The sequence below is a fragment of the Pagrus pagrus genome (genome assembly GCF_965226575.1).
Source record: "Pagrus pagrus genome assembly, chromosome: 9".
In the NCBI taxonomy this organism is placed as follows: domain Eukaryota; kingdom Metazoa; phylum Chordata; class Actinopteri; order Spariformes; family Sparidae; genus Pagrus; species Pagrus pagrus.
Window position 1 is genome coordinate 5,194,796 of NC_140193.1, and position 17,184 is coordinate 5,211,979.

The 17,184-nt window shown below is 44.6% G+C and overlaps 1 protein-coding gene across 10 annotated transcripts in view; it reads left to right on the forward strand.

The window, feature by feature from the left end:
* The window catches only part of tns1b (tensin 1b), a 172,824-nt gene that overhangs the window by 30,452 nt on the left and 125,188 nt on the right, over nucleotides 1-17,184 (forward strand). For 2 of the 10 annotated variants that reach the window (XM_084362723.1, XM_084362722.1), the window contains exon 1: nucleotides 939-1,258. The exons of the other annotated variants lie outside the window; for them this stretch is intronic. In XM_084362723.1, the coding sequence (XP_084218849.1) occupies nucleotides 1,178-1,258 (81 nt within the window). In that variant the 5' untranslated portion in view covers nucleotides 939-1,177. Of the gene's footprint in view, nucleotides 1-938; nucleotides 1,259-17,184 lie in introns of those variants that run through there. 10 annotated transcript variants of the gene reach the window in all.

Genomic DNA, 17,184 nt, shown 5'->3' on the forward strand with positions numbered 1-17,184 from the left:
CCTGAGAGAATCATTTTATTTATACTGTATGTATTCACTCATCAGATGCAGCTCTGGATACATGCGCTGTCCTTTTACACCGTTTGAATGATCAGACAAAACCCCAGCTAGCCTTCAGCTACCATCGCATTGATTGGTGTAGATTTGGTGGCGACTGTGAGGTTTGTGAGCACGACGGCTGAGGACGGAGAGAGAAGAACTAATGAAGGCACTCGAGTGTTTGTTTATCGTCATCGCAATATTGCACGTGACAGATTTCCTCACGTCCTGCAGGCCGAGCTTAGATGCAAAGAACTTGAAGTGAGAGCAGGTGACTGGAGCGAAGATTGTTGCTCGAAAAATTGAGCATCAAACAATGTTAAAAGTGGAACTCGACTCAACTTTTTGCAGATTTTCAGGCACTTGGAGCATGGACCGAAGATCTTAATAGCAGGTGTCTCCTCTGACGATCCAGAATGAGTCGAGTCGAGCATTTCCCGGTGTCGGGAGAAACGCCAGAGGACATTCGTCACATGGGTGAACACAGTGCGAGACAGACTTTATGAAATATTAAAAATGGGCTCAACACAGAAAACACACAGGGAAACAGTGCGAGAGCGATGGAGGGAACGAGGGGGGAGGTGAAGTTCGACGGATGCTGAGGGGGATAATCAGGGAGGAGTGGGGTGGGGGGGGGAGTTGGTGGGATCAAGGAATGAATGAAATTAAAAGTGGTGAGACTTAGAGGGGTAGAGAGGGAGGGAGACAAGGGGATGAGAGAGGGAGAGAGGGAGAGAGAGGAGGGGCAAAAGAGATGTATAATAAGCAGAGCACCCCCCTCCCCCTTTACTCCCGTGGAGTGGTGGGGGCAGCCTGGCCCTTCACCTCCCTCCCTCCCTCCCCCCCCCCCAGAAAAAAAGCTTTGTGAAAGTTTCCCCGGCAGAGAGGAGGAGAGGCAGAGTGAGTGCAGAGCAGAGCAGAGCAGAGGAGAGGAGAGGGGAGGTAGTCAGGATCCAATTTAGAGGAGAAGAAAGAAGCAAGTCAGACAGTTCGGACGAGCGTTCACAGGCTGGATAGTCATGGCTCTGCAGCGTTGGGCACCACTTCTCCAGGCTGGATTATACATTAGGAAGCCCTCTGGTCTGTAGCAGCAGCAGCAGCAGCAGCAGCAGCAGCAGCATCACTCCAGCTTGTCACCATGCCGTCCGTCTCTCTGAGCCTGCCAACAGCTCTGGCTGGACCTGCACGCACCTGGGTCTGCCTGTCCTGCATGTTCTGGGTGAGATAACATTTCAACTGGGGAGTTTCTCTCTCAGGATCGCGATTGATTTGCAGCTGTCAGTCCGGGGACGTCTTGTCACATTTATGACAGATTTGCAAGAAAACTTTGTGCATAATCTAAAAAAAAAACCTGCAGAACTCGCAGTAGAAGTCGTGCACGAGTCAAGTCGTCGTTGCATTGAGCCACCGTGGTTTTTGTTTGTTTGATTTTTGTACCGCGTCAACAAAAAAGTTGATACTTCAGAGCCGCACATTGGGAAATCAAATCAAGCTGGTCAGGGAATCTATTGGGTGGTCTGCTTGTCGGGGGTTGGGTGGAGGGTTGGGACCTCGGCTGTGGGGGGCCTTGGCACGGTGACACATTTGAATGAGGGAGATATTATGGAGCAGGACGGGAGGGTGTGCGAACGCCAGACAAACTCTGTATTGTTTTCTCCTTCCAGAAACATCTTCTAACTCGTCTCTGCAGCTCCATGCGCCGACTGCAAACTTGTCTGCTCTGCGACTGAGTTGAATTAAATGGATCTGCTGCCCTCTTCACCCCAGCCTCTCTCTCCCTCGGTCCCTCTGTGCCCCGCTCTGTCTCGCTCTTGGTGGTTGGGACACACAGCTATTTTTTGCTTTCTCTTGTATAATTCAATCTGCCGCGCATTCCCGCTCACAGTGAGGGGTTGTTTGTGCACTTGTGTGCCCTCTGAGCTGTGATGTGGTCAGTGAGGAACTGTGCTCATGTGTGAGTGTGTGTGTGTGTGTTCAACGCTAAAAGCATTGTGACCGTGTTCCTCGACACTTGTCTTGAAACACTGTGAGTGCTTTTCCTAATTTGTGCTGATATGAAAGAACATTCCTGGCTCAAATATACAACATTGCATGGTGCGCTCCTCTTTTTTTTTTTCCAGCTGAATAGAGGATGAAAGAGGAGAGTAGCTGAATAGACCATTGAGATCCATCCTTCCCCATTCTGCAGTGGTCCTTTGGGACATGACTGCACACCGCTGGCAGAGCTGGAGCCCTTGGCGAGGAGACTGGATAATCTTACAGAGCTCTTCATCAGTTAATTACCATTCTTTCTTTTGAGGAGCGGGAGGCGAGGTGAAAGGGGGGTCGTAAAAGAGTCTCAAAGCCCCCCAGCTAAGCCCCGGGTCACTGATTGACTGCATCAGAGCACTGTATGACAAAGCGAGCTCACTTAAGGGGGCGGGGTTCAATCTGAGCTCTTGCGTTAATAGCAGATCTTTGTTTGGCCCTAAAACAGCCTCAATCTGGGCACACCTTATTCCGACAAGATCGGGGTTAGTGTTTGGGTCAACACTCATCGTAACCCCTCCCCGGAAAGATCCTCCAAGACCACGACAAAAAGTTTCCGAACTTGTCAAATGGTGCTTCTTCTTTCTGGTGATAAATTGCTGTAAGTCCGTCTAGATTGATCAGTTTAGCATAATATGGAGACAGACGTACTCCTCAGGCACTTGAGGAAGTGAGTCCAGCTGCAAAAGCTGTTACGAAGCAACAGAAAAGTGAGGGAGAATGAGCGTGAGTGACTACAGATGCAGGAAACAGACCATCTCCACGAACTAGACAAGATCTATTCCTTCGTCCCGGCCTCATAAAGGGGAGGGTTTCCTCCTGTCAGAGCAGGACGGTCCTGGATAAAGGGAGATATTTCCAGCAAAGAAGCAGAGAGAAAGTGCTCGGGAAAATATCGGAAATGACAGGAACAACTTGAAGGACAAAGGAAATGAACAGAAGATGCTCGGGGGGAGATCGGAGGGCAAAGCAAGCACGGACGGGCCTTGAAAGAAGACCTTCGGAGGAGTCTCGCTCCGCCGCCAAACATTGTGAATAATTAATAAAGGCCAAAAAAAGGGTTTAAGGGGGTAGTTTTATCAGGTTTCTCTGAAAGGGACTATGAAACAAGTCAAATGCCCTCTGAGAGAAAGTTTAAAGGCCACGCAAACTTTGAGGACGTTCAAGAATCACAGGTGATGGACAAAACAGGTGTAAGTGAAAAGGTGTGAGCCAGGCTATAGTCGCGTCCAGGTGGTGCTTCCAAACCGAACAAGGTGCTGTTGTAGAAAACGCCGCCTCAGATCGCTGCCTCACAGTCGTGTCAATGCAATTTATTGACCCTCGGCTAAGCCTTCAGAGTTGTCAGGCTTCAAAGAACTCCTCGGGATGATCGATATCCATTACCGTACTCTCAGTCCGTCCAAGTTCACAGTTGGGTCTCCAAAGGATCGCACTGGGAAATGGTGTCATCTCAGGAATGTTAGGTCATCGGTCTTTCAGCTGTTTTGACTTGAAAATAGACAAATGCCCAAACCTGTTGACTTTCACCTCTGAAAGCTAGGACACGTGTAAAAGTATCAGGCGGTCTGAACTCTTTAAAAATCATCTCCTGTCCGAACCTCCTTTTTTCCGCTTTTGGTCTGTTGCTAGTTTGATCCCCTTCCCCGATCCGAGTTCCTGAGATTACCTCCGATTCGAGCTGAGAAAATGTTCCACATGTGGGGGGCCTCTTTGAAATGCAGCAACATTTTTTGTAATTGTAACATCTGGGTTTACGTTGCCCCAATGTTTTTTTTCACCTTAATGGATTTGCCATGCGGTTGTCTTCCGGCTCACCCGGTTGTTGCCATCCGGAGGAATTTCGCAACAAGACTGGTTCTGTTTCATCTCGCTGTCGCTGTTTTCGGGTCTTGGTTGAAAAATCTTAAACAACAAAAGGGGGAAGTTTAACCCTTGCTCGGTTGATTTATGAGAGTTGTTGAGCTTTGTGTAACCCCTCCCACCCACCCCTTTGGTTCCTGAAGAGACCCCCAGCTTTGTGCATGCTTCACTGGGCACATTGGCCTTAAACCTCCCAAGCATGGCCTTCTGGCTTTCCATGGAGGGAGTTTTCAGGATTCAGAAATTTGACTGGGTTTAGGTTTTTCCATTTTGCGCCCCTTGATCCCATGAGTATGGACTTACAGGCCACAGAAAGGTCAGTTTATCCTCATTTTTCTGGGTGATAAACTGTGTACTTCCCTTAAAACCAATTTAGCCACAGAGGAAAGAAAAACGATCTATAGAAGGAAAAGTGTTTGCTACTTCACGCAGGTTTTTAACCCTCAAACTCGCTGTGATTTCTCTTCTTTTAATTCAGTTTGCAGCTTAGTGATTCATGTGAACTGGCAACAAGAAATACATGCTATAGTTCCCTCATTTCTTCCCTCTGCTCTGACTTATAGTAATATTATCTCCATATCACCCCTGACATCATACCCCTCCAACTTTTTGTCTGATGATTTAGTGCAATATTACCTCATGTCTCTGAAGGACTTAAAGCAGCTTGGCCCCCCAGAAAGTAGTGATATTTGTCCTTTTATCCTCCCGTATGTCCCATCATGAAGACACTTCTAACAGTAATACAGTCATAAATAAAGTTATGGCTCAGTAAGTTATTTCATGTCATAAGTTTATACAGCCAATATTTTTTACATGTGGTTTTGGTTGTGTTGAGTCATGTGTGGCAGGACCACACAGTTTAAAAATATAATGACAGTGTTTTGCAATGAAAAGCATTTCTAAGTCCAGATATTTATATTGAAGTATCATAATGGATCTCTTTTGTTCTCGCTTTGTTACATTTTGACAATAAAATCAGCCCAAAACGCTGCAGTCTCGATGGATTCTTGTTGGTTTTTGTTGCGTGAATATTTCTGGTTTCCACCCGATGATGTGTTTTGATTCTGGGGACCTGTTGACCTTCTGTCCAGAACTTATCTCCGTCAGACTTCCCTTTGACCGACACTTCAGTCCTTATCAACCTCTCAAGATAACTAATAATGAGATTTCCATTTAATCTGCCTGGGATATCGTCTGGCCCTCATCTGATTTATTGGGTAGACTTTTATTAAATATAGACCCATTCATTTATATCCACCTGCCTTCATTAACTTTCCTCTTGTGCCACCTCAGATCAAAATGTCACTTCTGGATGACAAGAAATCACATTATCTGTTCAGATTTCTAATCCACAAATGATTTACTCTTTCTGATTTTAATTACCCCGTACCTTTCCTTCATTTTCTTTGTTAATGTCCCGACTGATACGATTATATGAAGAGCAACATTGTCAGTTTGTCGTGTCATTATTTTAATTTCCTTGGTTTGTGTGGACAGTTTTATTAGTGACGTGAGATACACTTTTCAGCACTTTTCACTGCTGTACTAGCGCTGCTTAACTAAGTTCCCTTGGGACCGAGGAAGGTCAGAGGTCACTGTTGTGAAGTGAAACAACTGTGGGGACTTGCTGCTCTGGAGTCAGTCGAGGTGTTTGGACCTGGTAGTAGTTAAGACTGGACAGCTAACAGGAAGCTCATTGTGGGGCCGGGCTCCCCTTCAGTACTGAAAAAAACAAATCGGCTGTGATACAGTGATTTTGATAACACAAGCATCTTTTGTGTTTACTTGGTAGAACAGAAATCGCATTCGTCTCTGTTGAACAGAAACAAACATCCTATTACAAAAACTGAAACAGAAATTGAGATTATTACAACCGCTTGTGTCTCCTGGAGCAGCTGACGATCAGCTGACCTCTCACAGCGTCGCTACACAGGACGCGTTTCAGTCGCCAGTCTCACAAAACAGACGCACTTCTATTTTAATCAGTCCAGCTGTCTTCAGACTTTTCTCTTCTATTTACATTTGTAACTCTCTGTATTGTGACTCAAGACTGTACCTGTAAAACTTGACCTTTCTTTATTTTGCAACTTTACGTGTCTCTTTATTCAGTGTTCTGTTGTGACAATGCTGCGCTTACGGTCGGGTCAGGTTTAGGCAGATAAACAGTGCAAAGCAATTCAGCTTTGGGGTCATAAAGTGTCCACTTTTCATGGATTTTACTTAGTATTTTGCATCCGTAGCTCCAGGTATGATATGGGATATTTACTGTCATATAGGAAATGTTTGTTATTTTTGTCTTTATACTTCATGTAGGGAATCTGATTGGACTTTGCAGGTGAGACAGTTTGCTTGCAACTTGTATGCTGAGGCATAAAAAAACACTTTGGGTTAGTAGAAGATCTCGTTTTGACTTCCTCCTGTTACGGCTGAACATTTTCTTGATGTCTGATTAAAAACATCCAGCGGTTTCACACCTACAAGGTCAAAACACCATCTCCGACACCGTCCTCTGGTTTGGCAGCCACCTCCACACATTGTAGGAAAGTTTAAATGACGTGTAGTTTATAAAACGTACAAATTTGAACCGCTCCATTTACTTAATTTTCCATTCACTTAACACGCGTGGCGGCTGTCCAGCAAAGGTCACGCAGTCTGACTTTAAAGGTCAGATATCTTGTTTATCAGCCTCTTGTAAGCCACCTTATATGGTTGTGCTTCACATCTCGTGTGAAACACAACCATTACGAGCCCAAACACTCCTTACATGTACATGTTGACTCAAACTGTGTGAGTCTTCATGCCAGAGCAGAACGGAGCGTCCAAGCAAAACTTATGTAAAAGATATTTTAACAAGACAACAAATAACAAACTCAGGGAACATGTCACTTTATTAAACCTGCTGCCAAAAACCTGAGCGTGCGTGCGTTTGTGTGAATATGAAGGCTGTGAGGTCACGATAAGCTCTCTCCTTGACTCCAGTGTTTATGTCCTCGCTGTGCCAGCTGTAGCGCTCGGATCGTTCGAGGAACTCGAGATCTCTCTTGGCGTGATTTCTCCGGTCCGACCCTCGAGGGTCCCCTCTGAAGAGGCCCGCAGAACTTGTTAATGCCATGATAACCTCTAACTCTGGATGTGATCTGAGACCTCCCGTGGATACCTATGCATTCAAGTGTGAGGCCAAACAAAGCTCATTGGAAGTGGCGCTGACAGCGTCCTGCTGCGCCGCCTGTGCATTTATCCGAAGTGGACGAGGATTTGAGGATTTGAGGCTTTCTCGGCGTTATCGCTCTCGACTTGGTTTTGCAGTTCTGTCGGTGATTTGTTGGATTTATGTGAATTGTATTTATTTTAGGCAACATTCAGAAGTGATTCATATCTAGTGTTTGGAGAGCAGGAGAGGAACTCTCCAGGAAATGATGAGATCTAATCATGAGAACAAAATCCCTGAAAACATGTCGTCCTCGTCCTTCCCACAGAACATTTATGGTTTTGGTTTCATCGCTCTCGTCCAAGCGTCTGAGCCTCCTGCCAACCCAGCGCGATATGGAGCACGTGCTGTTTTCCCTTGGCAGTCGCCTCTCGTGATGAACTTTAGCTGTCTTTGATTAAACTTGTGTTATCCCGCAGAATCGATGCTGTTGGCAGGGGTCGTCTTTTGTTGCTTTTTCCGCGGGGCTCGTAGCCATCTTTGTTCCACGTGTATCCTTTATTTTCATAGGCAGCTACATCACAATACAGCGGGAGAAAGCTCACGGATTTGTTTTCTTAAAACGGAAAGCTTATCTTGGGGTTGATTTTGGGGATATTCGCTGAAACCGAACTTTTATTAGTTGCTTGATATGGATTTCATGTAAGATTTCAAAACACATACCTGAAGCCAGGCCAGGAAATCACAACGTAATTGTGTTACAGCAATAATAAATCATTTATTTTACGCTCACAGTGCTTGGCAGAAAAAGAGTAAGAGCACAGTATCTTCATCTGTAGGTGATTAAATTAAAGTGTACAGATGTTATCTCCCTCTTCATTTATTCTTTGATTTTGTTTTCGCTTTGTCTTTGACAAATGTGGCTTCATCAGACTCGTTCGTGTCAGACAGTTTTGTTGGACACGTCCTCGCACAAAACAAATCATAAAATCACGTTGGAATGTTTACGAGCAGCGCGCAGTTTGTTTTGGAGCTGAACCGTTTGTTTCATTCGCTTTGCCATCTCGTTGTTTCAGAGGCCTGAGGTGCGTTTCGCCGATAAAATCACCTCATAAAACCACAAGAACGGTCTTTGTTCTCTTCATCGAGTTAAATTAAGCATTTTAGGATTTAAAGGTGGAAGGAGACGCAGTGCAAGTATTTAATTCTGCTGTATTTCAGTGTCCTTCAACCTTTATTCTGTATTCTTGGATTTCTTTCTACTTTTTGTGTGTTTCATTTCATTAACACACTGTTTTCAGGGGAAAACTGCACAAGTTCTCCGGCTTGTAATTGTTGGAGAACTGTGCAGACTTGAGATGTAAGTGGTTGAGTATGTGCAGTGCAAACCAAATTTGACTTGAGTGTGATTAAACATCCGGGTTATAATAAACAAAGGGAACACAACATGTTGGTGCAGCGTCATAAAAGCTGTGTAGCTCATCACCTCAGCTGTATGATATATGAATATTATCAATAATTTGAATATCTGATTGATAAAACTGGACCATGGCTAAAAACAACACTTATTTAATATACAAATAACCAACGTTCAGGTTGAACTTGAACTCTTGGTCGATAATTGTCAGTGCAGGAAGATGATCATGAATAAAACTTGGCAAAGAAAAGAAATTGATAACAAAACATCTACATTAACAAAACAGTTTCCTCGGTTTTATGTCCCAGAATGCAACATTTTCAAATAACTGATAACAGCATCCATCCATCCGTCCATTAGCTCTGTCTTTGAGAGTTGCTCTCAGGAGAGGTGGGGTACACCTTCGACTGGTCGCCAGACAATCACAGGGTTGACCCAGACAACCAATCCTCCAAATTTAGGAATATCTACCAACGATTGTTACTTTTTTTTTGATTAGAGAGAAGAAAATCTTTCTCTGTCATCCACCGTACCTCTCAGAGAGTTAAGAGACCACCAAACCCTGACGACCGAGCCGAGATGACCGCTCTGTCCTCCTCTCGCTGCTGCCGATGGTTTTGTGAAAAAGAAGGGATTTTTTTCCCCCCCCCTCTCTCTCTTCACTTCTGGATGACTGAGTAATTTCCTCCCTGGGATCCACCTCACTGAGATGAAATGCATGTAGAGTTAGAGAGAGAGGTGGGGTGGTGGTGGTGGTGGTGGTGGGGGAGATCAGGGGGGAGGAGAGGAAGGAGAGACTGGAATGCCTGGGGTGCATTTTTCCCCCAAATGAAAAGCAGGTGACTGTTCATTGTGAGACAGTTCAGTTAGTGGGAAGCTGAGAGCGGAAGGAAGAGTTGAAAAAAGAAAAAGAAAAGAGACCTCTCTACTTTCTGGTATTTAGCTGTGAATTGTTGCCCGCTGCACTTGTCCTGTAGGCTGCTTACAATTAGGGGATTCCCAGACGCTTCCTCCTCCTTCTTCTTCTAGCTGGATGTATTGTAACATGTCATTCAGGATAAGTTGGCTTTAATTGGGACCAGGCTCGTTCGTCGTGGAGTCGTTCTCATCAGCTCTCCACTCTGTCCTTAAAGAGCTGATCGAGAAGTCGCTGCCCGGATGACTTATCTGTGGGGGGATTTTTCCATCCGAAGTCGAATAATAACCACAACAAATTGAGATTGAATGCATCTCAAGCGGGGGGGAATAATACAGATGCAAACAGTGTTTAGACCTGCGCGGATAAAAAGCTAATACGTATCAGATGTGATGGAGTCAGAAGGATCAGCAGAAAGTACGAGTGTAGGCGTTTGTGTTTGTTGAAGGACAAAGCTGCTGCTGAATCCGTCTTTTGTTGTTGAAGCTCGAGTTTCTCACAGTCATGAAGTCGTCCTGTCGTTTCTTGTCGGTGTGGGTTGAATAATTCAGTCATTTCATTGTAAAGCAAAATGACTCACGTGTTTTTTATTTCACTCCTGGGCGGGCGGTGAGGTTAAAAATCTCTGTGTGTGGTTCGTGTTACTTCAGCGTTGGGACGCCGCGGTTCTTTCAACCGTGTCGCCGGAATAAATGTTAAAACCACAGACAAACGTTTCTTTACGCTGCAACTTTTCTTTTCTTTCTCTCTCGTCACAATGCTGCGTTCGTGCTCTGCTTAGGTTTTGCCACAGAAACACCTTCCTGTTACTTCCTGTGAAATACAGCCGAAATGTTCCCGTTTGGCAGCCTCGTAGCGTGTGATAATACTGAAGCAGAACATCCAGGTGACTGGTTTGAGTTGTTATCACATTGCGTGTTTGCAAGCATCAAATTTATGAGTGTATATCTTGTTTTGTATTCAGTTGAGTTGAGGCCAAAATGGATTTGCAAATGATGGCGTCCTGCTGTGAACGATTTACAGGACTGACATTTAATCTGACGCTGACTGTCCAGTGTGAAACATGATAATAGTATATTTACGCACACAGGACATGTCCAGGGTGGCAGTCTCTCATAAAAATGGAGCATATGAAAAAGAAAATGAATTTCCTGATACTTGAGTCACCGTTTAATCCTGACGTCTAGTTTATGTCATGTGTCATAAACCCTTTAACTCCCATCTGTTGTCTAACAGGATACAGGCGGCTTCAGTTCACTCGTCAGGATTATAATCAGTCTGTGAAAACACTTTTCTGCCGGTTGTCAGAAAGCCGGTGTGAAAAAATAAAGAGAGTAGAGAAAGTTCGGTTTACTGTCTGATATAAGAGGCTGTTGGTTTGAAAACTGCTGTTATCAAACTGCTTAAAGTGGAAATCTGGAATAAAATGAAAAATAAAGGATCTACAATGGCACACAGTAGAGTGCATACCTCCGCCTAGGCACGACAGTCCCCTTTAATTCAATGAAGCCTTTTCCAGTATCCTGTTTGTCGCTGTATAGCAGCTGAAAAAACCTCTAGGAAAACAGAAGCAAATCACTGGATTTGTATTTTTATGTGGATTTGCATCAAATTATACTCTCTCATAAACACAAGCCACCTTAATATGCCTTTTTTTCATCATGGTCCATACTTGGTCCCTGAGAATTTAATGAAATGGATGGATGGATGGAAATCCTGGACCCGTCCCTTTCTCTGCATCTGCACCGACAGTTAATGGCGTCCCTGCTGGGCTGAGACACATCGTCCGTCCAAGTTTTGAGGAAATCTGACAAACCAACCAACCAACAAACAAACACGACCTCCTTGGCGAAGGCAACAGGAAAAAAGCTGGCATTGATTTTGTTCCCAGTCACTTCCCATCCCTCTCAATATTGTCTGCGCCTGACACTGAGATGCTGACTTCTCTATTTGTATTCTCTGATGTGCGTCTCATTGATCAGCAGCAGGTTTTCTCTCCTTTTTCCTTCTGTCTCTATCTCAGCCAATATCCTATTATTTCATTTCTATTTATATTTTTTTATTAAAGAAATGAATAATATGGGAAATGATGCTCTGATCCCTCGAGAGCTCATCTTAAAGGTTTATTTTTGAAAGAAGAAGGTTGTAAAATATAAACACAATTTTGTCTCATGATCCTTCAGATCCAAACAGTTCATATTTCCAAAGCTGGAGAATTTCAACACTAAAACCAAAGCAGCAGTAAGTCACCAGCGTTTGACCTCAGTAGTTTCTTTCTCCTGCTGCATCCACCTCCTCCGGGAGCCTTCCTGTCTCCAGCCAGCTCTGTGTGTGTCTTCATGTGTGTGTGTGTTTTCACAGAGCTGCTCCTGTAACTGGATCATACGTCTTCAAGCGAAGCACTGTGATCGCACACTGATCATTACAAGGATTTAATTGATTTCCTTTTAGTTTAAAGTGACGACCTCCCTGTGTAGGGGAGTGTGGAGGATGACCAGGAGAAGTGGAGGATGAGCTGGATTTACAGCTGAAGTTTGGGGGACTAGATGAGGGGCGCAGCGTGAAGGAAAGAGGTCAGGCGGAGGGGAAGAAGGGAAGTGGAGGGAGGTCGAAGGTCAGCTGGCTCTTGCTGGCTCCTGTTTAGCTGAGAAAGATGAAGAATAGCTGCCTTGTGAAAAGGGAACAAGCTCAGTGGGAGGCTGGATCGAACAAAACACAGGATGAGAGGATCTTTGGCGTTCTGTCCAAATATGGCAAACACGAGTGCTCAGAATTAGTTTTTACTCGCCCGTACACTCAGTCACAGATGGAGACATGAGAGGGTCACCCCAGTGCGTCCCGTTAAATGTCCATCCATGCATATGGTGTCCCATATGAGAGACGGCGGCGTGCTAACTCGCTGATTAACCCAGTTGACTGGAGAGGTCCCGTTCAGTCTTCTGGCTGCAGCAGGACGAACAATAGCCTCTGATTGGTGGGGGCGAGGATGCAGCGCTGTCCCGTGTCTCACTGACTTCATGCAGACTGTAGGAAACGCTGTGACACAGAGAGAGGCCAGGCTGCTCGTGCTCGTCTGTCTCGTCTGTTATTCATGGCTTGTCTGTCTGTCTGTCTGTCTCTCTGTGTTGTTGTCTGACTTTCTGTCTCTTTCAGACTCACAATACAGCTCAAAGTGACCCACTTCTGACTTTCTTCCCACATGTAACCTGTTAGAAACAAACAACTCAAGCAAATTCACAAACTCGGGACACTGTTGCTGCCCAGCAGCGTCCCGCTCCCTTGTATGGTAACAGTTTTTACTGCACTAGTTGCCAATATCTGTATTTTTTTAAACAAACTGGTATTGGATCAGTTCTCAGTAACACAGATTCCTGGCATCGGGAAGAAAAAATGAAAAATGGGACATCTCTCATTTTGGTGAACTTCTGATCAGGATCACATCGTGTGTTTTGGTCTGACTTTGATTACACCCGGTGGTGTGATGGTCGCTGTCTGAGGCTCGTTGTTAAAGCTGCCCTGTGGAGTTTTCCTTGTTATGATTGATTTGTTTGTATCCTTCAGGTTTTGAGAACGTTTCCTTCCTCATAAAACATTTGCAAAGCTGATTTTATGAAGTGTATTAGCTCGTGCATTATTGGCGTGCATGCCTACCAGCAGTCTTCTTCTTCCTTTCTGTCCTCACTGTTATTTTCTTGCTCTGTCATCTAATAAACCCCGACTTAATTTAAATATACCTTAAATTGCTTCTCGTTTGCTGATTTTAACGACTGCCCCTTTGTTGTGTTTTATATTGTGTGCGGACAGAATTTGTTTGTTGCGCTCCCGACAAGGTCATGAGGACTGTACTGTTTAGTAAAAATGTCTGCCATTTATGTAGTTGTCTTTTGGCTGGATGATTATAAAAATCTTCATGAAAGGAGCCTTTTTTTGGGCCGTTTTATTTGAGAGTGACAGGAAACAGGATACGAGAGATTGGGAGTGGAATGAAATATGATGAAATGCTGGACCATTGTAACTGTACTACTACCGACCCACCTGCCATTCATTGTGTTTTTATGCCACAAATAATTTCCTCTTGTGGGACTTGTGCTCTTCACAAAAAGTGTTGTGATTTGTGGTCGTATAAATAAAATTGACACGACTTGATTTTAAAAGTAAAGTAAAACTTATACATATATCTGCATGTATATGTTGTATACTAGGAGTCGACTGAATATTGACCTGGCCGATTATCAAATCCAATATTCAGCATCTTTTTCAAGTCAGATCAATGCTTTTTTGTTTCAATCTGATTGCTAATACAATGAATTAATTAAAAAAAACACTTTTTTTGCAGCATGCAATCTGCAAAGTAATTAGAAACTTGGTTAATCAAATAAATACAGTGAGTAAAAGCTCAGTTAATTCAAGTAAATCTTAATTTAAACTGATATATTTTGTTTTTGTGTCTTTTCCTCATGGCTGTCTGGTCTCAAACACAAGAGACGTCCTAAAACAGAAATGCACAAACACCAAAACATTAGACACAAGCTGCAGTTAAGACTGGAAAGTGTCAGACGTTACCTGGACTGTCTGTGCTTTCCACTCTGGGATTTATATTGACTGTGTGTGTGTGTGTGTGTGTGTGTGTGTGTGTGTGTGTGTGTGTGTGCGCGTCCTGACCACATGCAAACATGGGTCCACGTGTCTATGAGGTAATGATGTGCTGAAAGTGAATGCCAGTGTAATCAGAGGTGAAATCAGCGTCTCTGCATGAGTCACACGCTGGACGAGGTCGAGGTAACAGCTCTGAGTTTTTAAAGCTGAGGAGAAAAACAGCCTGCTGGTTACCTTATTCAGCAGGAATGTCTGTCGCACAGCGGAGTCTGGAAGGATTTATCTCCATACTATAACATTACCCAACACATGCCGAGGCTGCTCACTGTCAACAGCCTGAATCTAAAACAATAGATATTCATCGGGAGATAAACACGCTGACGCCTGAAACCTGTGACAAACACCAGATTTACAGATATATTTACACATGCATTTCATTCCAACGCTTTTTCTTTTTCTTTTTCTTTATCATTCGTTACCAGTGGTATTTAATTCAGGAGTGAGTTCTGGTACCAGCAAGAAAGCAGAAATTCAGAATGAAGATATCAGTCAGTGTGACGTGAGGTCTTATTCTCCGTCTGTGCCAGTCGCTCATCTTTTCTTTCCTGTCTGCCTGTTTTCCTGCCGGTCTTTATTTTGGCAGAGTCTCCTGACATCCAGGTCTGGTGTTCCCGTCCTCCCAAACAGACTGGAATATACAGTATATTATCAGATGCACCGACTGCAATGGCCCACAGTAGAGCGTATACCTCTGCCAAGGCCCAGAAGTTTCCTTTTGTACTCACTCATACCAGCCACCTAAATATGACTGGACTCTGTCCCTTTATCCGGATCTGCACCAAATTTCAGTGTGGTTTGTTCTGGGCCGAGACTCATCCTGACAAACCAACCAACAAAGGTGCCTCCCTCTGCTGCCCCGTGCTGCTAAAAGAGCCTTTTCGCCGCCCACTTCATTCTAGAGAAGCTTAATTAATCCAGATAATATCGAAATTGCAATAAAGCCAATTCAATATTTTGATTAAGGTAAAATGTGTGAGAAAACAGGATTATAAAGCCGTGCTGTAGAGAGGCCCTGGTCTTATTCCCAAAGGTTTTTTTTAGTGAAAATGAAAATGCGAATGCAAAAATGATCCATCTCACTAATCGAGAATCATTTCGCAGTAATAATATCTGTCTAAAATAATTGCAATATGATTTTTTATTACCGTATCGTGCAGCTCTGCTTCAGCCTTATTTATTGTTGCAGCAGACAACTATTACTTTACCTGCTCAACACCAAATGGCAGCCAGTCAAAGTTAGCAACTTTCTGGGGAACATAGTGGAGCATTTAGGAGCTACAGAGCCACATATTTCCATCGGGAGTCGCTGGACACCAAAACACGGTTTAAAGGAGAGTGAATATTTCACTTGCAATCATCAGATGGTCAGAAACATGACTCCTAATTAATGAGAACAGAGCTCCCCGTGAGCTGGATTTCTAAATAATGCAATTTTGTTATGAAGACATTTCCCACATCAACTTTTCATCTTGTTCTTCCACCTTGAAAAAAGAAAAAAAAGAAGGTAAACAGCTTTGACTTGTGAGGTGAGCTGCACAGGACGTCTTGTCAGAAACATCAGTGTGAGATGTAACGTGTAGAGGTCGGGGCTGAAGGTAAGGTGCAGTAATTCTGCACCTCCCTGAGAGTTCCTCGAATTCCTGCGAAATTAAAAATGACAAGGCAGAAATGCTCCTGATAATTAGGAGAAACTCTGCAGCCGGGCAGTGGACGGGCCCACCCAAACACACGCCGACAAAAAGTGACAACACGAGCAGCATTTTAACAAACAATCAGGGAAAATTCATCTGATGGAGGGACAGAAGAAGATGCTGCTGGAGGATCTTTGTCTTCTGTGTTTCATGTGAAATGAGATGCCGGGGCATGTGTGTGTGTGCGTTGATGTGAAAGTGTGTTCATCTGTGTGTGTGTGTCTGTGCACATTTTTATGCACGAGAGTGGCTGTTTTTTGCCCGTGTGTGCTAATGAGTGTGAGGCAGGAGATTATGCGTGCGTCTCTAAGGGAACCGGAGTCTGTTCCCAGGAGCTGCAGGGCCCGAGCTGAGGGGGGTATGTGTACACCGTGACCCCAGCTTTCGGGGGTCCCGGTTGCCTGTCTGAAACCATTTCCTTCCTTTGTGGCCCATTTGAGAGCCCGAAGTGTGACGCGCATGTGAAGCACCGAGGACCATTTGCATGGCCCTGCAACACGTTTGAAACAGAAAATAATCAGCGCCGGGCCACATCTCTGAATGTGCCGCCGGGTTTTTTTTTTTCTTTAACTCTTTAATGCCGGGCTCCCCCACCCCCACACCTCTCCTCGTCACCCATCTCTTCCCCCAAGCGACTCCCCGAATGCTCCATCCATCCCCCAAACAACAAACAAACTGTGAGCGGCGGGTGCATTGCTAATGATGGGAAACAATTAAGGGCTCACAAAAGGGAGCATCCCGCTATATTACTCCGTGCCGTATTTACACAGCATTTTGAGGTTAAATGACTGAAGCCTGGATTTCTGCAGAGGGCAAGAGGACTAAAATAGACCGGCCTGCTGAAGAGATCTGCCTTTTGTTTGGCTTTGTAAAGACGGATGTGTTGGACTGTGAAACACTCCACTGATATCGGGAATTAAACCCCTCAAAAGTTGAAGGAATTCCAATTTTGTGCACATTACACCCCTCGAGCCTCGTTTCACCCACTCTGCACCCAAAATAAGAGGGTGACAAATGTGTAAACAGGACAAGTGGCATACCAGTGGATGACTGGGACCCCCCCCCCCACCAGTGTTCGTCCTGCTGGATAAGCCTCGGTGTGTGAATGGGTCGAGGCTGGAGAGAGTGTGAGAAGGCTCAAGAGTGGTCAAAGAGGCCGCTGAATAGACTGCTAGATTGAGACGTTCTGCCTGGTTAATACAGGAGTGTATAGGTGTGTGTGTGTGTGAGAGAGAGAAAGAGGCAGAAAGCTTAAGTTAAGTTTTAAACCCTTTACAGACCCAGGAGCTGTTTCACTGCTGGCTTCACTGGCTGTTAAAGTGATGGATTTCTGTCCTTCACGTCGACGTGTCCGTCATGTAAATGTTCCTCAAGGCTTCATTCAGACACGACTGGACTGTGAGGACAAGAGAAACCCGGGCGGAGG